Below are 20,392 nucleotides of genomic sequence, written 5' to 3' on the forward strand. Positions count from 1 at the left end.
AACACGCATTAGGGCGACCGTGTCTCTCCACACGGCACTGCACAAAGCAGCACGTCTCCAGCGTGAATAAGGTAACAGCATGCCTCAAATACACTTTCTGTTCGTCTTTATCGGCTTGCTAATGAGCCCTGACGGGAACCTGGCGCTGATTTAAACGAACCTCCCAGAACCAGTCTGATGCAACTGACCAGTTTGGTACAATGACTTAATCTGGACCTCAGCGCTCTCCTGCAGGGGGTCGGCACACTTGGCCAAACACATGCTAGTCCTGGGGCATCTGGGGTAACTCTGAGTAGAATGAGGTCTTTTGTTTGGACTGGTCACGAGTGGCCATGTCATTCTATGGGGGCTTTTTCCACTGACATCATTAAAAGAAGAACACACTTCCTGTGGGCGGCACAAGTTGTCACAAAAAGACTGTAAAAGTTCTTCATTTTAGTTGCATCAATAAAAAGCAAGTCAACAAGTTCTAGAAAAAAAATGCAAAAAATAAATAAATTGCTCTTTTATTGATTAATGGAGCTTTCATTTACTGTTTTAATATAAACTTTGCCTCAGATGTTTCTCTTAAGATTTCTTAGGGGAAAAAAATTGTCAAACTGTTGTCAATTGTTGTCATACAGCAAGACGATAAAAATGTAGAAGAGAAATAACACATGTTTGAATTCATACCCAGATTTCTGATATTTAATTTGCTGACTTGCTGACGGTTTCTTGGCAAATCCAAGCACAATTTGAGACGTCGTTGAGCTGTTTTTTGAATCCCCTCAAAATTTGTTTTCAGTTTAAAGTCAATAAATCACTTGTCAATTGCAAAGATCTGAAAAATATGTATGTATTGTAATCAAGTCTAAAAGAAACAAATGAGATATTAAAATATCTTTAAAAAGCGAGATAATAAAAAGAGATGCAAAGTATCCATTTAATCTCAATTATGTCTAAGAAAAATGTGTCAGATCTTAAAAATACCATTAAAAATAATCTCAATAAGGTCTAAAAGAAACAACTAAGATATAAAATTTGAAAAGGGGAGATATTAAAAAGATTATATAAGTATATATTTAAAATATATTTTGTATATATATATATATATATATATATATATACATATATATACACATTAAAATATATAAATATTTCATATATATGTGTATGTATACATGTATATATGTATGTATGTATGTATATATATATATATATATATATATAAATATATATGAAAAGCATTCAATTAATCTAAGTTAGGTCTAAGAGAAACATTCAATATATTATAGAGAGCTCAAAAGTCTCCACATTTCACTGTTGTCTAAAAGAAAACAGTATTAAAAAGATCTGTTCTTCTCTTCCATACGGGATGTTTTCTTATGTACATTATATATCGCTGTGGTCCAACGCTGACACGAAACACCGCCGGATTTTGACACGTATTAGGTGAGAGAGCTCGCCGTTTTCTCACGATAAAATATGAAACACACATTCTAGTGTGACTACCGCCCTCTCTCTAGAGAAAGCCAAAGGTTCTCCAAACATCTGGATCCCATCCGGAGACTGTGGTTGGCCAGCAGTGCAGATGTTTGCAGACATGAGAACATCCCATGGGTTGCTGGCATCTGTAGCTGGTCAGCTGCTGCCATTACACCACACTGATGCATTACGCACATGTGCTCGCGATTCATTCAGTGTTTGTGTGCGGATGTGGGAACATATGGCTGTGCTTGTCTGTTTGTTTGTTTGTTCACATGCCATCATTCTTACATTAAAATCACACCCCTCTGACGAATTACTGAGTGACAGTAAATAAATCTTATGTCTCCGCTGCACACATGCTGTACATTAATGTGAAACATGTGAACACCGTCTGTAAAGACTCATAGTGTTGCACATTATTCTCATATCTGAAAATATCTGTAATAAGACTAGCTCAGAATTTCTTCTCAGAATATATTGTGTAAAATTAAGTCACAGAAGTTTACTGACACTAATGAAGCAAGCAGAGGGCCTTAAAGACTTTAACCATGGTAAAAATGCGCAGCTTCAATTAAGATTATTAAGCTTATTGGTTAATTAGCTCTCTTATGATTGGCTAACCATTAGTTCCATGATGCATCGCTTGCAAGCTGGTGTAAATTTATATATATATGACCAGCATTACAGTATTATACAGTATTTCACTGAGATATGATGTCTATATAGAGCCGTGTGGTCTGCTGAAATCTATTTGAAAAGCTATTTGATCAGCAAAGCCATGAATCCCCTCACATGGACTAGCAATCATAATTTACAACACCAACATCTGCTTATAGTTCTTATCAATCTGAATAATAGCACCCCTCACAAAAAAAGGTACTGAGATGATATCAGACACTAAGTAACAACAATCTCAGACGGACAGTAATCTCACACACAGTTTACTGCAATACAGAAGAAAGACTTTGGCTGCAACCGAAATCACATACTTCCTTACTATATAGCTGGCGAAAAACAGTGTGAGACAAAAAAAAAATATGTCTGAATTTACAGTACTCATAGAAGAGAGGCCAAAAATACCCCTGCATATGATGGACACTTTACTATCCCATGAGGCCACAGGAGAGGACTTGTGAATGGCAGTGAATCAGCGTAACTGATGCTGTTAGGACACGTGACAGTAATAACATGGCGAATGTGGCGAATGTCCGGATTACATTCATAGAGTAATTACAGTCATTACAGCCGTGAAGTAATCACTTATTCAAAATAAGAACCAGCTCGAGAGAGTATGCGGTTTCGGACGCAGCCGCAGCATTCATGAATATTGAATATATTAGCAGAGACTCACTCAAATCCTCACAGCACATTTCCATAGAGTCTGAGGAACAATCACTGAGATCCTCCAGAGAAGCTTCAGTGTCCTCTCGAACCTGCAGCCTGAGGAGACCAAAGGAGTTTTTATAGAGTTATTTTAACCTAAAGAATGAGACCTTATTTCAACATCAATTGTGTCTCAGATGTTTCTTTAAAAATATATATTTATAAATACAGGTACAAAATACAAATGAGACAATATTACCCATACAGTTACAGAATAGATATATACATATATATATGAAGAGTACAGATGCAAAAGCCTCTAAGTGCCATCTGAAATTTTCTTCTAGAATGATCATTTTTATCAAGCTTGTATATTTAAGTTCAGTAATTTCACTTAAATGGCAATGTAAATTACCTATTTATTGTCATTTAAGTGAAATTACTGAACTTAAATATACGAGCTTGATAAAAATGATCATTCTAGAAGAAAATTTCAGATGGCACTTAGAGGCTTTTGCATCTGAACTCTTCATAGCTTTAAAAAAAGATTAATCGCATCTAACATAAAAGTTTAATATATATATATATATTTATAGCAATATTAATGGTAAAATTTCATAGTGGAATTTTATTTTAAGAAAATAATAATTATGTCTTAAAAATCACATTGACATTTTTTTTTTTTACTTTGATGAACCAAAATTTAAATTCTGACCAATACAATAAACCAAAAATGATTTACAATTATAACTATAAAGTAAGCCTAAAAAATACTATTTACATAATAACTCTTTACTACTTTGCTATTAAATAAAGAATTTTATAAAACAGCAAAAAAAAAAAAGAAGAAAAGAAAAAGATTCTAAATGCTAGAAGTGAATTTAGGCATCACAGCGTTATAAAGTACATTATGAAAAATTGATATATACTTTAAGATATGCTAGTGTTATTAAATTATTAGCAGGACAGTTGAACTTCAAGTGAGCATCAGATGATGACAATGTAATTTAAATGATAAAAATATAGAGATTTTGCATGCACAATTAAGTATCGTCAACATATGTCCAATATAAACCAACCGCAAGAAATGAAAAATCTCACCTGAATCTGAAAGGAGCCACATGTGCCATCCGTGGAGACTCTCTGCCTTCAGGACACGTGTTGGTGACGCCGATCTGGGGTTTGGATGCAGTCCTCCCTCTGTCTCCATCAACACGAGCCTGCATTTTCACACACTGCTTTTGAAAGTCCCTTTGAATGCCAGCTGACGTTTCCCAGATGACGTTCCCATTAGTCGGCTTCCGAAGGGCTTGACCCGATTCCTCCTCGTTGTCTAGACTCCTGAAGTGATGATGCCCAGATCTCCAGTTCTGGTTGGAGAGTCTCTCCATGTCTCTGAATCCATCCTGGGGCAGCGAGCCCCTCCGCAGGTCCCGTGTGTTCTTCAAGTAGGTGTTCTCTCTTTTAAGCACATGTGGGCTGTTCTGGGCTGAGCGGGGAGCAGACGAAGGCCTGTTCCCCTGAGCTCTCAGTGAAGACTGATTTCTCCACCCTGTCCCTTTAAGTAAGTCCTTTGAGACCGAAAGAGAAGATATGGATGAGGTTGAGGAAGATAACACGGTTCTTCCACCGGCTGGACCTCGCGAGCTCTTGGTGTCGTGTTTGGAGAGGGTTCGTGGCAGAGGGATACCAGAGCTGCTCTGAGACATCGTCTTCATGTTCATCTCGGCGCTCATCACCAGAAGAAGCTCTGCATGAGACGACATGATCAGATCTGAAAGGTCAGTACAATCTAAGAATATGTACAACTATTCGTCTTCTATCAAAGAATATGTATTGACAAATACTGGAGAGGGCTGGATTTCAAAACCGCACAATGAAATTAAAAGTAAACAATAATAATCATGACTAACAGTTAAGGAAGGAAAGATGATCAGCATGTTTGCTCTCATACATAAATGTATTACAAGAGAAAAGAAAGTAACAAATTCAATAAATAAAATAAAATATATATAAAAAATAAAAAATAAAATAAAATAAAATAAAATAAAATAAAATAAAATAAAATAAAATAAAGATTTGCATTTGGTCCCATTCACAAATATAGTACAAGAGAAGAGAGCATAACAGATAAATAAAATAAAATAAAATAAATAAAATAAAATAAAATAAAATAAAATAAAATAAAATAAAATAAAATAAAATAAAATAAAATAAAATAAAATAAAATAAAATAAAATAAAATAAAATAAAATAAAATAAAATAAAATAAAATAAAGTATTTGAACGGGATCCCGACGCGAAGCGGAGGGATCTTGAATCAGCCTGAAGGGGTTGTTATTCACTAGGGCTGGGCGATATGGCTGAAAACTGTATCACGATATAAGTGTTTCATATCGGTCGATATCGATAATTATTGATTTTTTTATAACATATTTAAAATAAGGACCAGTCCAGGAGACAAATATATTACATTTAAAGTTTTTTTTATTTTAAACTTAACCTACCTTTGATTATAATCCCATCAGTTATAAAGGCAGAAATGTCAACACGACCATGGAAAACTCAAAAGTCTAAAATCACAATGAACACTTAACAATTATCTCTTAACATTAAGGTGCAAAATTAAAGAATACGTAAGAAATGCTTTATAAAGGGGTGGGCGATATGGCAATAATATAATATTATGATTTCTTTCTATAAATTCTATAAATCTATTTCTTTCTATTTTCTATAAATTATACATTGATACTTATTAAAGCTATTAATAAAGTTATTAGTCAAGAGCTGTGAGTGATTTTCTCTTTACATTTTGTTGTTTTATTAACATTAAAGGGATAGTTCTCCTTAAAATTCTAATTTTCATAATTTACTCTCTCACATTGTTTTAAACTCGAATAAGTTTCTTTCTTCTGTTGAAAATAAAAGTTATTTGGAAGAATGACCAACAGTTTATGTACCCCAGTGACTTCCATAGTATATTTTTCTCCTATGGAAGTCAATGGGGACCAGCTACTGTTTGGATACCCACATTCTTCAAAATATTAATATTAGAAAATATTAGAAGGCAATTAATATAGGGTTGGAACAACATTAGAGTGCGTAAATAATGAGATAATTTTTATTTTTGGGTGAACTATCCCTTTAAGGACAAGCGGCAACGTGTTTACTATTACTGTCTCTTTAAGAGCTGCGCGCGACGCGTCTATTATACACGCATTTGACAAGCAGATTTTCTCTCAATTTTCTCAAGTTTGCTTTTACTTTAGACATATCCGACTAGTTTATGTAAACCTTGTGTGTATATAATAGTATTAGCAAAATAAGACTCGAAAGATAACTTAGTATTCAGGCGCTGGTAGACAGGCTTTTAGTGCATGTGAGCTTCACATGTATGCGCTGAGAAACGCACATGCTAGAACAGCGCATCAGCACGCGAATAACAGAGAAACTGTTCTTGAACAGAGAACGGTCTTGCATAATCTGCAGACGACATTGGTCTGACTACGGTCAGACTTTAAGTCAGGCGAGCTGACTTTTTCTGTTTTATCTAGTTACTAGAGAGTGAGTGCCTTTGTTCATGCAATCAAACTTGCTTTGCTGGTTTCTTCCAACGAAAAAAATAAATAAATTATCGAACGTTTTATCGAACGCATTTTTTATTGATATTGATTAAGTGTCTATCGCGATACATATCGTTATCGTTTTATCGCCCAGCCCTATTATTCACTATAACAACCGGCTCACTATACATTATCCCGCTTATTACATGGCTACCTACAAAATAAATAAATAATTTGCCGCGAATTATTGATTTAAAAAGGGGTTATTGATTTAAAAACGATTGTATTGCTTCCGCTAAAGAAAATAGTCCGTTCCGCGTCCATAGCAACGCGCTGTTTTTCATGGCAACGGTCTGTTATACTTCGCAGCGGTCTGTTATAAAGAAATAACAGACCGCATTCTATATTGGAATTCAGCCAAGCCATGTAATAAAATAAAATAACGATTTGCATGTTTGGTCCCATTCACAAATATAGTACAAGAGAAGAGAGCATAACAGATCAATAAAAAATAATAATTTTTTTTTTATAATAAAATAAAATAAAATAAATATAAAAAAATTAAAATAAAATAAAATAAAATAAAATAAAATAAAATAAAATAAAATAAAATAAAATAAAATAAAATAATGATTTGCATGTTTGGTCCCATTCACAAATATAGTACAAGAGAAGAGAGCATAACAGATCAAAAAAAAAAAAATTATAATAAAAAAAAATAAAAAAAAATAACATAAAATAAAATAAAAATCATCTTAGGATGTCGTGTAAATAAATAATACATATACGAATATTTATATAATAAATGGAACAGTCAAGTCAATTATTCTGTTCTTACATGTTTGAAATTTAATTTACTCTCTGCATTCCACATGGCCATGATAACAGCGAGATTAGCTACATAAAAATGTCAATAAAAGTGGTTTAAAAATATCAGTGAATTTTTTTTTTTACACGCTCATTTCCATATGGGATAATAATAATCAGGACTCAGTGACACACTGCAGTGTGTTTGGCCGGAGCGCTGCTCTTCTCTGGAGGGGTTTGATCAGAGGTCTGCTGACAGACTGGCACCACTCGACACTCCCAGCATGCACTGCCAGCTCTGTCTGCCACTTCTCAAGCTCTTCCAGTGACTGGCACCAAAAGTGTCCCCTTCTTCCCAATAATAGGACCTCTATTGTGCCTGTAGAGTCTCACTGGTGTCCACGTCTGCTCAAATTAAATGTTTTGATTTATCCTGTGCCATAAGAAGCCCTGAGTCACATGACTGCAGTGATCACTCATGGCCATATAAATCTGTCATAATGCTCATATATTAACACCTGGTTCTGATTCTGCAGATCTGTGCTCCAAATATCTTGGAGTTCACAAGCCCTGATTCCAGATCAGCAGCAGCTCTTTAAGGACTGATGAAAGAGATATTGAGACCCTCAGGCCTGACAGAGATGTCACATCCTATTAGTGCTCATTATCTGCAGTGACAAGGGCCAAATTAGAAAATATGAACAAGAAACCATGGCGCCACGTGTGTGTGTGTGTGTGTGTGTGTGTGTGTGTGTGTGTGTGTGTGTGTGCTTGTAAATACATCTTGGTTGTAAGTTCTACAACAATAGACAACAATTAAAACTGACCTAAAATGTTGCTGATGTAAAAGGATTACTAGTTGTCATAAGTGGAAAAGCGATATCTCAGAAACTAGTCAAATGTACAATTGTACAAAAGCTTCCTTTCCAGAGCAGTGCTTTTGTATGATGGGTTTAAAATGAAAAAAAAAAAAAAAAAAAAATTAAAATAATAACAAAATCATCAGTAGAGTTGAGATATTGATTTTATATTAAATACATACCGTAGTCTTAAATTTGGATATGTGAATTGTGTCCTTTAATCTAAAATTACACCTATCATATTTTGTTTTCATTTTCATATTTTTTATATGAAAACAAAAATAATATGTTTATGATAATTGTCAACATATCACCTTTAATCATATTTTGGTAATGATTTTTGGATAAACAACTGACTCTATATAAAATTCATAGTCTTAAATTAAGAATTAAATTCCTTCAAACTAAAATTACATATATTTTTATATTCATATGTTTATGAATTCAAATACAAAAATCACATTTCTATATAATGCCATCATAATTTAAAATCCCATCATATTTTTGTATATTTATTGTTGCTATGTTTTTATTATTATTATTTGTATGTTTATTATTAAACAAATGAACACAATAAAGCCACACTGGCAACTTTGTAATGAAAGAAGATTGTAACTTTAAAAGTTAAACATTAAAATAAATGTTTTTTTTTTCTCTATTCTATTTTTTTCTTATTCTTTACATTGTGTCTTGTTTTTTACTGTATTGCCTCCTTGAAATGTATTTTAACTGTTTTAATCTGTAAGGTGTCCTTGAGTGCTATGAAAGGCACCCACAAATAAAATGTATTATTATTATTATTATTATATAAATTCATAACAATTGCTACATTTATTTTAAATACAGATATTTTACTTTAGACAGTATTTTTTTATTTAAAAACAAAAACAAAATCAGTGTCAATAAACAGCAGGTTCCCATTGCGATGACTTACAGTGAGACAACATGCCCCGCTATATTAAATCAATGAGTTTTGTGTAGCAAATCATTGATTATAAATGTTTACACACTTTCAAAAACTCAGACACCCTGTCCCATTGTCCCTTATAAGCAACAAATAAACCTAACCTCATAAACCTCATCACAACTTTGCAAACTAAAGTGGAAAAATCAGATCACATCTCAGTGAACTCATGCACATGACATCACTGCTTCAGTCTCAGTGTAAATCAATAATAACGCAGAGCCGAGAGTCTCAGACAGACAGTAGCAGGAGCAGTTATCATGACACAGCATCCGCAGCTCAGACTCAGAGCAAGTGCATTTCACAGAAGAAACCCACTGAGCAGCTGCTGTTGAATTATCTCTCTCTACTACACACACACACACAGAGATAGAGAGATAAACACATCTGTGAAAATACTCAAAACCCCAAACCATACAGACTTTATGCAATATTTGAATTAAATCTCACCTCTTGTTGCAGAGCGGCAGTAAAGTCCTACAGCATCCCTGCGCGATCCGTGCGATAACCTTTAATGTTGTCTGATAGAATCTCAAGGGAAGGAGGAGACTAAAGACATCTGGACATACAGGGCAGACAGAGAGGACACGTTACGAGCCAATGAGGAACACAACCCGACTTTTGCTCTCCCTCCCCTCTCCAAGAGACACACTGACACTGTCTCTCCTCAAACCCAGACACACACTCACTTGTGTACATGCACACGCCAGTGGCTCGTACTCATATTTGTCATGATATCTTGCCAAAAGCAATCTCTTGAGGACGTATCCTCTGAAGGAATGATGCATGCAAGGTTATGCTTTCACCAGACCACCATTCATTTGTATTGGCATCATGACACCTAGTCTCAGAGTCACTGCGAAACTTTGCACGAAAACTGAGCAAGCTCTCAGAACAACCACCTATGACACTATAACATGCTTAGAAATGCCCACACAACCACCCTGAACCCCTTTAGCAACCAGCCAGAACACACTCTGCAACATCCTTGTAACTATCCAAAACAAATAATGCATCTAGCAACACCTTGGCAACCACCCAATTTTGTATGTGCAAACACCAGCCACATTTTCTTCATAAAATATAAATATATATCGCAGTTACAAATATTATCAGTGTGGATTTTGGCTCTTTAAAAAAAGAAAAAAGATTATTCCTATTGCAGTCAATGTCCTTATGTGACTGGTCGGTCGTGGCTTTATATAACAGGCCTGGTTTTGTTTGTTAAATTTAGACCAGAGACCCAGATTCAATAATTTATTTATTTTTTGCACTTCTACAGGACCGTTTCAGTATGTCAGACTGAGTCTTGTCAGGGAGAGAGAGAGGCTGGGTCAAGTCAGCCAGAAGATGCTCAGATTTATCCAACAGCCTAAAGTAGAAAACAGAGAGAGATCTATTCTACTTGTTTAGGAAATATTAGTCAATTATTTAAGAAAATAATTAAAAGATGCATTGAATTGATCAAAATGACGGCAAAGACATTGTAACATGTCGGTGTATAGGGCAACACGCACAAAATAGGAATATTTAAAATTGTCTTTAATAATAATAAACGCAGGAGATGAACACATTACAAAAAGACAACGACCGACAGAGGACAGAACTGAACAGGGAGCATGACAATAAACTAAATAAGACACAGCCGATCATTATACATAACCAGAAACTAATAAGGACATGATCAGGAACTAAGGTCAGGAGCAGAAAACATGAACTAAAGGAAACAGGACAGAATGAGAGTCCATGAGAGACTTATTACAAAAGATTCTTTTGTTCTTTTGAACTTTCAATTTTTTTTACTTTTCTTCAGTTTCCACAAAAATGTTAAGCAGCACATCATTGATAATAATCATAAATGTTTCTCGAGCATCAAATCATCATATTAAGATGATTTCTGAAGGATCATGTGACACTGAAGACTGGAGTAATGATGCTGAAAATTCAGCTTTGATCAAAGGAATAAATTGCACTATAAATTATATTCAAACAGAAAATATTTCACAATATTACTGTTTTAGCAAATGCAGCCTTGGTGAACAGAAGATACTTCTTTAAAAAATTTTTTTTTAAAAATCTCACCAACCTAAAACTTGAATAGTGCAGTATAACTAGTGGAGACACTGTGAGTTTACTGTAATGTTTTACCGTAGAGAAGCAGCTGAGATGATCCTGTAGACTGCTCTGAATAATCTCTTCTGTGATTTTTATGGGCTCAAATCCATATTCAACAAGCTAGTAAGAAATCAAACTAAACCATGCAGTCATCTTTTGCCTTTAGCCAGACGCTATTACTTACAACCTGCCAGCAATAAAACAGGGAAACTACAATTACGCAATCATGTTTTTGAAATGTGAATTACTAGAGGTGGTGTGTGTGTACAATTATCATGTTCATTTTTAAAGGAAAACAACCGCATGCAAGGGGGAAAAAACTCTAGGTTTAGATTTGTCAGTCATAAACAGCATGACATCATTAATAGTGATAATACTCGGGCTGGTGGGCTGAAGTCTCCAACATGCGAGACCAGACTCTGGCGATCCACTGGCATCTCCTCCGGCAGTAGCTCCTAATCCAATAGACTCCGGCCCACACCCTTGTCTGTCATACAACTAACACGATTTAAACACTTGATGCGGTTCCCACTGGAATCTAAATGGTCCATTGCACAGCACATTGACCCATCTGCATAAAGACAAAGTAAAGCCTTATACTGCACATCTGTTCCTAACCCTGAGCATACGGTCTACTGTCTACATAGGCAGCCTTCTAAGACAACATCCTAACCAAAATGAACCTCATAAGTGACTGATTTGCAACACTCTCCATCTCATGCACCATCTTGGATGATTTTTTTTCACTTGCTGCAAAATCATTCTCATGCAATGCTGCAATCAGGCATGTGACTGTGTCAAATTTTCATATCACGATAATTGCTGATGCTTTTATGACGGTATTGATTTAAGTTACAAAACTTAAAACAAAATGAATGTTTAAATGCAATAAAACAATGGCTAAAAAATTATAAAGTATGTACAAATGTTTCAACAAACAGATTAAAGTGCATAAGAACTATAAAAAACTGCCCATTATTGTAAGTATTTTCTGCTGTGATAAACAACATAGCGAATACAAAATTCTAAATGGCTGTTTGGAACATTTAAATACTGAAAAGTATTCTAAAAATGCATTCTAAAAATCTAAATAATTTGAATAGAGGAATTATTCAGTGTATTTTGAAGTGCCCATGATAACAATACTGTGCGTGTACATTATAGCGATTTATTGTATTATAAGCACGTCTGCCTGCAATTTTGTAATATTTTTTGTAATATTAACATTTTGTAATATGCATATTTGATTCAAACTCTTGATGCACCTGTTTTTAAATCAAATAATGACAGATACAACTTTTAAAGACCATAAGAATGACTAGAACAAAATTGGGTTACGCTTTATTTTAAGGTGTCATTGTTACGGTGTAATTATATTTTTTAAGTACTGAGTAATATTAATTAACAACATGTACTTACTATAGGGTTAGGGTTAGGATTAGGATTAGGATTTGGTTGAGGGTTAGTTGCATGTAATTATGCATAATGTACTGCTATTACTATTGTATGTAATATCTGTAACAAGGACACTGTAAAATAAAGTTACCAAAAATTGTATGTACTAAAAAAAACTATACTATAACTGTTTAATATTAAAACATTTTCTCATCAAATGCAAAAAGTCAATAATCAATCCTCCCATTTTGTGCTGTCCTTCGATCTTAGTCTTATAATGCATCTTTAGCCTTTTTCCAGCCCTAAACTAATCTGGTTAGCAGCCTAAACATCTGCTTAATGTTCTCTTTAAGGATGAAGCAAATGTTTAACTGGTCAGGCCTTTTCTGGACAAGAAGACATTACGTACGTTTTACATTATAGCTGGATACGGCTGATTTCAGCATTAGAACAAGCTGTGTTGAATGTAAATGAAGGAAACTTGTCAGAGAAAGTCTTTGTAGATGTAGTTTAATAATTTAAAGGCAATAAAAGCCAATTTCATAACAAAGATCAAAAATTGAATGGCTGAATAGTCTAATTGTTCTGGAGACATTCGAGTATAATTTGAACTACTTTCAGCAGACATTCAGAGACACAAATATTGATTAAGCTGCATTAAAACACTATCAACAAATCCACCCCACCCTGATGACTTCATTATAGCGCATGTTCACTCGAACAAATGAACCATCTGAACCTACAGCCCACACGGCATAAAAATAATATTCATCTATCAGTATTTTCCAGTAATAAGAAACAAAATTGCGTAAGACCATATGCAGGCCAAGAACCACACTGTCCATTTGAATGAACTGAAATACATGGCACTTTATACATAATGGTGAAGATATTGCGCCAACTAGTGGTTGAGGTAATAATCACCGTTAGTACACTAGACTAGGAAATAGATTGCGGTCTGGGTCCTTAGACCATATGAGACCCAGATCCAGACTTAAAGTACTGAGACTCAGACCAACAACTTTAAGTAATGAAACTCAGTCCAAAGTCATGTTTATGTGGTCTCAAAACACAAGACCAAAACCACAAGATCAAGACTCATAGTTTTACACACACGTAAGAAAAAAATAGTGTTGTAAGGGATGAAAATAATAGAGGGGCTTCATATCTGACATGTGAACAGCAGTGAAAGCCTGCATACTGATATAACTGGCAAATAAAGTCCCGACTGGCAGGCGTTAACAAGTGTAAAGCCGTTGTAGTAATCATATAAATCTAGTGGACTTGATGTTTGAGTCTGAGGGACATGCTCCTTTTGGATTCAACTTCAATATGTTAAAATCTTGTACCGTCTGGCACAACTGACCCAGTTTCAACAGAGCCGGTTTGTCTGAGAGTGTTTGTCAGGGACTTTTTCTTATTTCAATTTTTTTTAATTGTTCCAGTCCAACAGCAGTATCTTGAAGTTGAATCATACTAGTCTGCAAAAGTCAATTTAAAGTTCTTATAAAAACATTATTAAGGGATGGACTCATAAAGGGGGGGACAATTTTAACTTTGACCACTTAGCAACCCCTTAGAAACCATCCAGAAATGCCCTAGTAACTTACAACACCCTGGCATTGTAGCAGTGAGTTTCTCACACACGCACACACGCACACACACACACACACACACACACACACACACACACACACACACACACACACACACACACACACACACACACACACACACACACACACACACACACACACACACACACACAAATCTAATTTAGTACTGAAAATCTTCAATAAAAAGAGATGCTCAAGCCAAATAATCAAAATACATTGGGCATTATGTGCCCCTATTATACTACTTTAAAGGTTCCTAATATTGTTTTGGAGTCTCCTACAACAGGGTTACATGCATCCAAAGTAAAAAAAAAAATAAATCATTTTCACATAATATCCATTGCAGCATCACCTAATTTCTCAGAGTCTGAAAACGGTCAGTCCGAAGATTCACTCTCTCTAATCCCCTCCTTTCCGAGAGCCTGCTCTGATCTGATTGGTCAGATGGCCCAGTCTGTAGTGATTGGTCGACCGCTTACAGAGAGTGTCACCTGAAATCGCATGCTTCCCTACTATATAGTAGTTGAAAACAGTATGTGACAAAAAAAGTATGTCCGAATTCACAATACTCTAACGGACTTGTGAATGGCAGTGAAGCAACGTAAATGACAACCTGTGAATGTATTACGTCCCAGATTACATTCATACTACACACATTCATACTATATAGAACATACTTTTTTAGTTATCGCGAAATAATTACTTCTTCAAAATAAGATACGAATGATGCCATAGTTTTTTCCGTATCAATTCCAGCGCGAGTCCTCATTCTTTGGAAGTTCTCAATGTGAACAACACGAAACAAACTTTCAGTCTCAGCTACAACTACAGTGTTTGAGGGCGGGGCAAGGATGACGTCATATGCGGGAAGCCAATGAAGACCATAGGCTGGCATTATGCAAATTTGTTACACTGTTACGTAACCGGAAGTGAGACTGGAACTCGTTTCGGCAATTCAGAATCGATTCTTTCTTTTAAGAAAGACAATAACTTTATTTTTCGTGCACTTTGATAGTTAAAACTTTGCAGACCTTTTAGATTCACAAAACAGCTATATTTCACAAACAGTAAAATCCCACACATGCGGCACTTTAAATCCTAGAAATTACATGATGTTGGAGTTAAGATGAAACTATAAGTGATGAATGCGTGCCAGCCTTTCTGAGAGTGATCAGGTCACGACTCAAACTTTCCTCTCCATGAGTCATCTGACAACTAGGGACGGGCTCTCGGTTTAAAAGGCAATTTTCTGGAAGACTTGAGTAGCTTTACCAGTGTCCTGAAACCCATGGAGTTTTACTAGATACAAACAACAGGATAATAATAAACTGGGCATCAACACCAAATTCCCTCAGCTACTGAATACGGTAGTGAAATGTCCAAGAGCACACACACACACACGCACACGCACACACACACGCACACATGCATGTTGTGTTTTCATGTTTTATGGGGATTTTCCATAGACATAATGATTTTTATACTGTGCAAACTGAATATTCCCATATAAATAAACCCCTAATCCTAAACCTACCCATCACAGAAAACTTTCTGCATTTTTACATTTTCAAACAAACATCACTTATTATGATTAATAAGCTGTTTTCCTCATGGGGACCAAAAAATGTCCCAACAAGGACATGGATTTCGTATATTGCCATCTTTGTGAAGACCAGGCCCCACACACACACACACACAAACACTCACATTTTCTTGAGAAAGCAGAATGCCATTTCTTTCAGTGGAAAATGTGTGTCAAAAAAGGGTGTAACTCTGTATTTGTGTGCATGTGAGTTGCGCGTTATTATTTGGAATAATATGATCTTGTAAGAGGGAATGTAATTAATAGGCCTTAAAATATCTAAATGTCATTACACACGTCTGCTCATTTGTAAATGACATTTCCGTAGGGGCTTTGCAAATCGAAATACAATTCCAACTTCACTGCAAGGATAATAATGCCTTGCTGGAGATTTAAACGGCTGTCCTGTTTGATGAAATATGTAGAATATAGACAGGTATAACATTACACAGGTTCATGAGGTCACGCACAATGGAAGACTATTCAGTTCTGTTCCAAAAACCTAAACCACCCGGAGAGGATTTTAAAGTATCATAGGAGCATTACTGATGAGAAAGCTGTAACAAGACAGAAACATTATGATAACTTTTAAAATATCTTGCTTTGACCAAATGCTAAAGCAGGATTGCATGCATTCTTTCCTGGCAATCCCAGAATGCATTGTGGCCAGTCCCCAAAAATAAAGAAAGGAAGGAAGGAAGGAAGGAAGAAAGAAAGAAAGAAAGAAAGAAAGAAAGAAAGAAAGAAAGAAAGAAAGAAAGAAAGAAAGAAAGAAAGAAAGAAAGAAAGAAAGAAAGAAAGAAAGAAAGAAAGAAAGAAAGAAAGAAAGAAAGAAAGAAAGAAAGAAAGAAAGAAAGAAAGAAAGAAAGAAAGAAAGAAAGAAAGAAAGAAAGAAAGAAAGACTAAGATGCAGTGTTGCTTTTGTTAATTACAACTAAACTTATTAATCAGTTTTGGTATAAATATAAATATGAAAAACTAAACTAAAACTAAATTAAAATTTAAAATGTCGCCTTGCCAACTAACTAAAAATAAAATAAACTGAAATAAAACTAAATTAAAGCTTTGTGGAAATATTCAAATGAACATGAAATCTCAAGAAATTACACATAACAAGCGCAACAAAATCTCTAAAACTTAAAGTAAAATTAAAAATCAAACCGAAACTATAGAACTAAAAGCCAATTCAAAATATGAATAAAATAAAGATAAATTAGGTTATACTAAAATTATTAGGCTATACAAGAAAATAAATAATACATGTATTCATTTACAGAAATTAATTTACATAAAATAAACAGTAAAATAAAAATAATTTGTTCTTATTAATTTTTTTATATTTTATTCAATATTGTTAGCAACATCTGTATCTGCTAAACCTGCATGACGCTCCCTATAGTGACATCACAACACCACGACATCATCATATACATCACAGACTCTGCCTGTTAACACACCAAATTACAAGCCACACAAAAGTGTGTCACACGTTAAGATCATGAGATTATCGCCCTCAGCGTTTCCGACTCAAAGTGCAGCCAGCCGCGTAAACACTATCCATCTAAAGCTTGTTAGCTGGGATGTACTTACTGTAAGCTTAAAGGAATCACAGCATATTAGATTTCAGTTCAGAAATCTGCAAAAACAGGTGGTGATAACATACACACAGTATCAGTAGTTGCATGGTTAACTTACTCACTGCTGGAGACACGGAGGAAAATCTTGACTTCACAGCTCTAACTTAGACTTTCTCCAAGATTCAAAGTTAAGAGTTCAACCTTCATTTGAGTATCATAATATAACAGCGGTGATCCAGAGGAGAGTCTCCTGACTCTGAATCTAAAGGAATTGATCTCTCCTCTGATCACCCAGCATCTTCACTGAAATACATACATGTATTCTCTTAACCAGTAAATGGACGAGCTGGCGTATGTCCAGGTTGGATGGCTATTTTTCCCTAAGCCAGAGTGGAGGTGAAGACCTGCACTGAGGGCCATTAGGCCATTAGCAGTGGATATGATCCAACCTGACATGTCTAGAGCTCTTAGAGGTTCGGATTTAAATGCATCACGGTGTATATTTCAGATATGTATACAGACAGCTGAATGTGGAAGTCTTTAAAGTACATTATAAATGTCCAAATGTTGGTCATTTTACAAGCGCTCTTCCTCACACTCACACTATACCAAGTTCTGGCATGAAACTCTAGATGGCGAAGGTCTTTAACTTGTTTGTTAGCGATCACATTGTAATCTGCACATTGCAGCTGATTGGTTGCTGTTGCATCAGTGGCCAATAGGATGACCACCCGTCCCGCTTTGCGTTGGACCGCACAGCATTTTAACCCCTTGTCCCGGACGTCGCATATTGAGAAAATGTCCTGCATTTTCATCAGTCAATTGGCTTTTAATTATCATATTAAGAAAAAGTGCATGCGTTCTTTTGCCTTTTTAAGAAAGCATTTTCTTTATTCTTTTTGCGGCGTAATTTTCACCTATATTTAACAGCGCTTCGTCAGAAGTACAAATACAACAGCCGTTTTTAAAATCATATCCAGTGGTTGAAAGGAAAGGAGTAAACACGGTCACTAGGTTGTGACGGCTGTCAATCAAAATGTGGACCGGTGATTCGTTCCATGTGTTTCCTGTCAGAAAACAAATGGATAATTCGGTCAATTAAAATGTTAATTTAACAGAATTTATCAACTGTGGTTGTTTTAATTCACATCCTTTCTAAAAATATGAGATTTAATATATTCTTAATATATAAGACTGCCAATGATCTAATTGCATGTTGATTTATATTTTATTTGCTCATTGTTTATTTTGTTGGATTTTAGTTGGACTTGGTCAGAACTGATTCCTGCTGCTTTTGGGCTCAGTGATGTTGAATTTAAATGACATGTCAGATAATGTCATGTTACATTTTGATGTAATGGTGTTTTCTGGAAGGGACTAAAGAACAAATAACGTATATCAGCTGAAAGGCAGAATACAAATGTTTTTATTAAGTTAGATACAGTAGACATTATATAACAGTTTCAGTTTTAGTGTTGGTAACGTCCCACATAAACTTATAATCGTCCCACATTTGGTTTGTTTGATGGTGGTCACCCTAGTGGCCAATGAACTTGCAGCTCAACATTCAAAAAATATTTTTTTGTCAAAATAATGACTGGGTTTTGTCATAATTTCAACTTTTTGTCATAATTATAACTTAGTATGTCATCATTTCTACTTTTTGTTATCATTGACTTCTCATAATTTTGACTTTTTATCTCATAATTATGACTTTTTGTCATAATTGACTTATCAAAGCATGTTTTTTTTCTTATATGGATTTCCATAAGTTATGCTAATATATCACTACTAGCCTATATGATGATGAAGATGAGAATAATGATAGTGATGATGTTTGCTTTTTTATTATTATGAAGATTATGATCATAATGGTGATGATGAAGTTTTTGCAAAATTAAAGGCACACTTTATCATTTTCCTCATCCTCAACCTTTTCAACATAGTCACCTTCATCATCATCATCATCATTCTAAAAAATGGTGTTTTAGAATGATGACGATGATGAAGGTGACGATGTTGAACAGGGAAAAAAAGTTGCTGCCTTAAATTTTTAAGTACAATCAACTTGAATGTTTAAGTCATTTCAACTTAAATTACATTAAACTGACTTAAAATAATTAGTTATTAACTTATTAATGACGAGTTAAAGCAATGTAAAAACATGTCATAACTTATTGATCATATAATTTTTTACAGAGCAGTATCAGCATCACATCAAGGTGATGATTATGATTACCTCGATGTGTTGTTATTGATACTGATGATGGAGGTGATGATTAAAGTGTGTATCTCCTGTCCTGTCCATCCATCAGTGTGAGGCAGCTCTCTCTCTCTCTCTCTCTCTCTCTCTCTCTCTCTCTCTCTCTCTCTCTCTCTGCAGACAAGCTCAAGTTTCAGCCGCATTACAGGCAGAACTGCAGCCACTCGTTTATCAGGCTTTACTGGACTGAATCTAATCTGAGCATGATGGAGTGATCCATCCAAAACAGCAGCAGAGTCTCTGTTTCACATCAACCGGGCTGCATTTACACAGCTAATGCTCTTTAACTCTGCTTATTCCATTAAGACCACAGTCATAATTATAGTCTCTCACAGAAAATCAACAGCGCCGAACAAATCACAGCAGGGTCTCGGCACGTGCTTGCTTTATTTTGTGGTGGGAAAATAAATCGTTAAAGTATACAAGGAGGAAAACAGAAAGTCAAGCACAGTCAGATATTTGAAGCAAAAATTATAGTGCTATCATGAACGTACAATTCTTGGTCAGTACCCTATAAGCCAAAAGCAAGTGATTGTGAGAGTGAAAAAAGAGCGAGAGAGCACGCAAAAGAAAGGGTGTGTCTACAAGTCAGTGCAGAAGAGTGAGCGCGCCCTCTTCTGGTCGTTTCCTGAAAATGCACATCCACACAAACCAATATTTACATTTTATTTGTTACTTGGCAAGTACAGAAGATGCATAATATCTTTTATTTCTGTAAGTGTGTTTTCATTCATTCCTAATTATGTGCACCCCACCCCCCATTTTATTTGTTACTCGGCAAGGACAGAAGTTGCATTATACATTTATTTATTGTTATTTATTTATGTGTAAGTGTGATTTCATTCATTCCTAATGATGTG

At 35.0% G+C, this 20,392-nt stretch overlaps 1 protein-coding gene across 2 annotated transcripts in view; it reads right to left on the bottom strand.

The window, feature by feature from the left end:
• nav1b (neuron navigator 1b) overlaps window positions 1-4,431 on the bottom strand; it is a 91,758-nt gene extending 87,327 nt beyond the window's left edge. For both annotated transcript variants that reach the window (XM_081381648.1, XM_081381647.1), the window contains exons 1-2: window positions 3,892-4,431; window positions 2,819-2,907 (exon numbers count right to left, since the gene is read on the bottom strand). In XM_081381648.1, coding sequence (XP_081237774.1) covers window positions 2,819-2,907; window positions 3,892-4,181 — 379 coding nt within the window. In that variant the 5' untranslated portion in view covers window positions 4,182-4,431. The remainder of the gene's footprint in view (window positions 1-2,818; window positions 2,908-3,891) is intronic.
• Window positions 4,432-20,392: the final 15,961 nt, after the last annotated feature.

The sequence above is a fragment of the Scardinius erythrophthalmus genome (genome assembly GCF_964197995.2).
Source record: "Scardinius erythrophthalmus genome assembly, chromosome: 12".
NCBI classification, from domain to species: Eukaryota; Metazoa; Chordata; class Actinopteri; order Cypriniformes; family Leuciscidae; genus Scardinius; species Scardinius erythrophthalmus.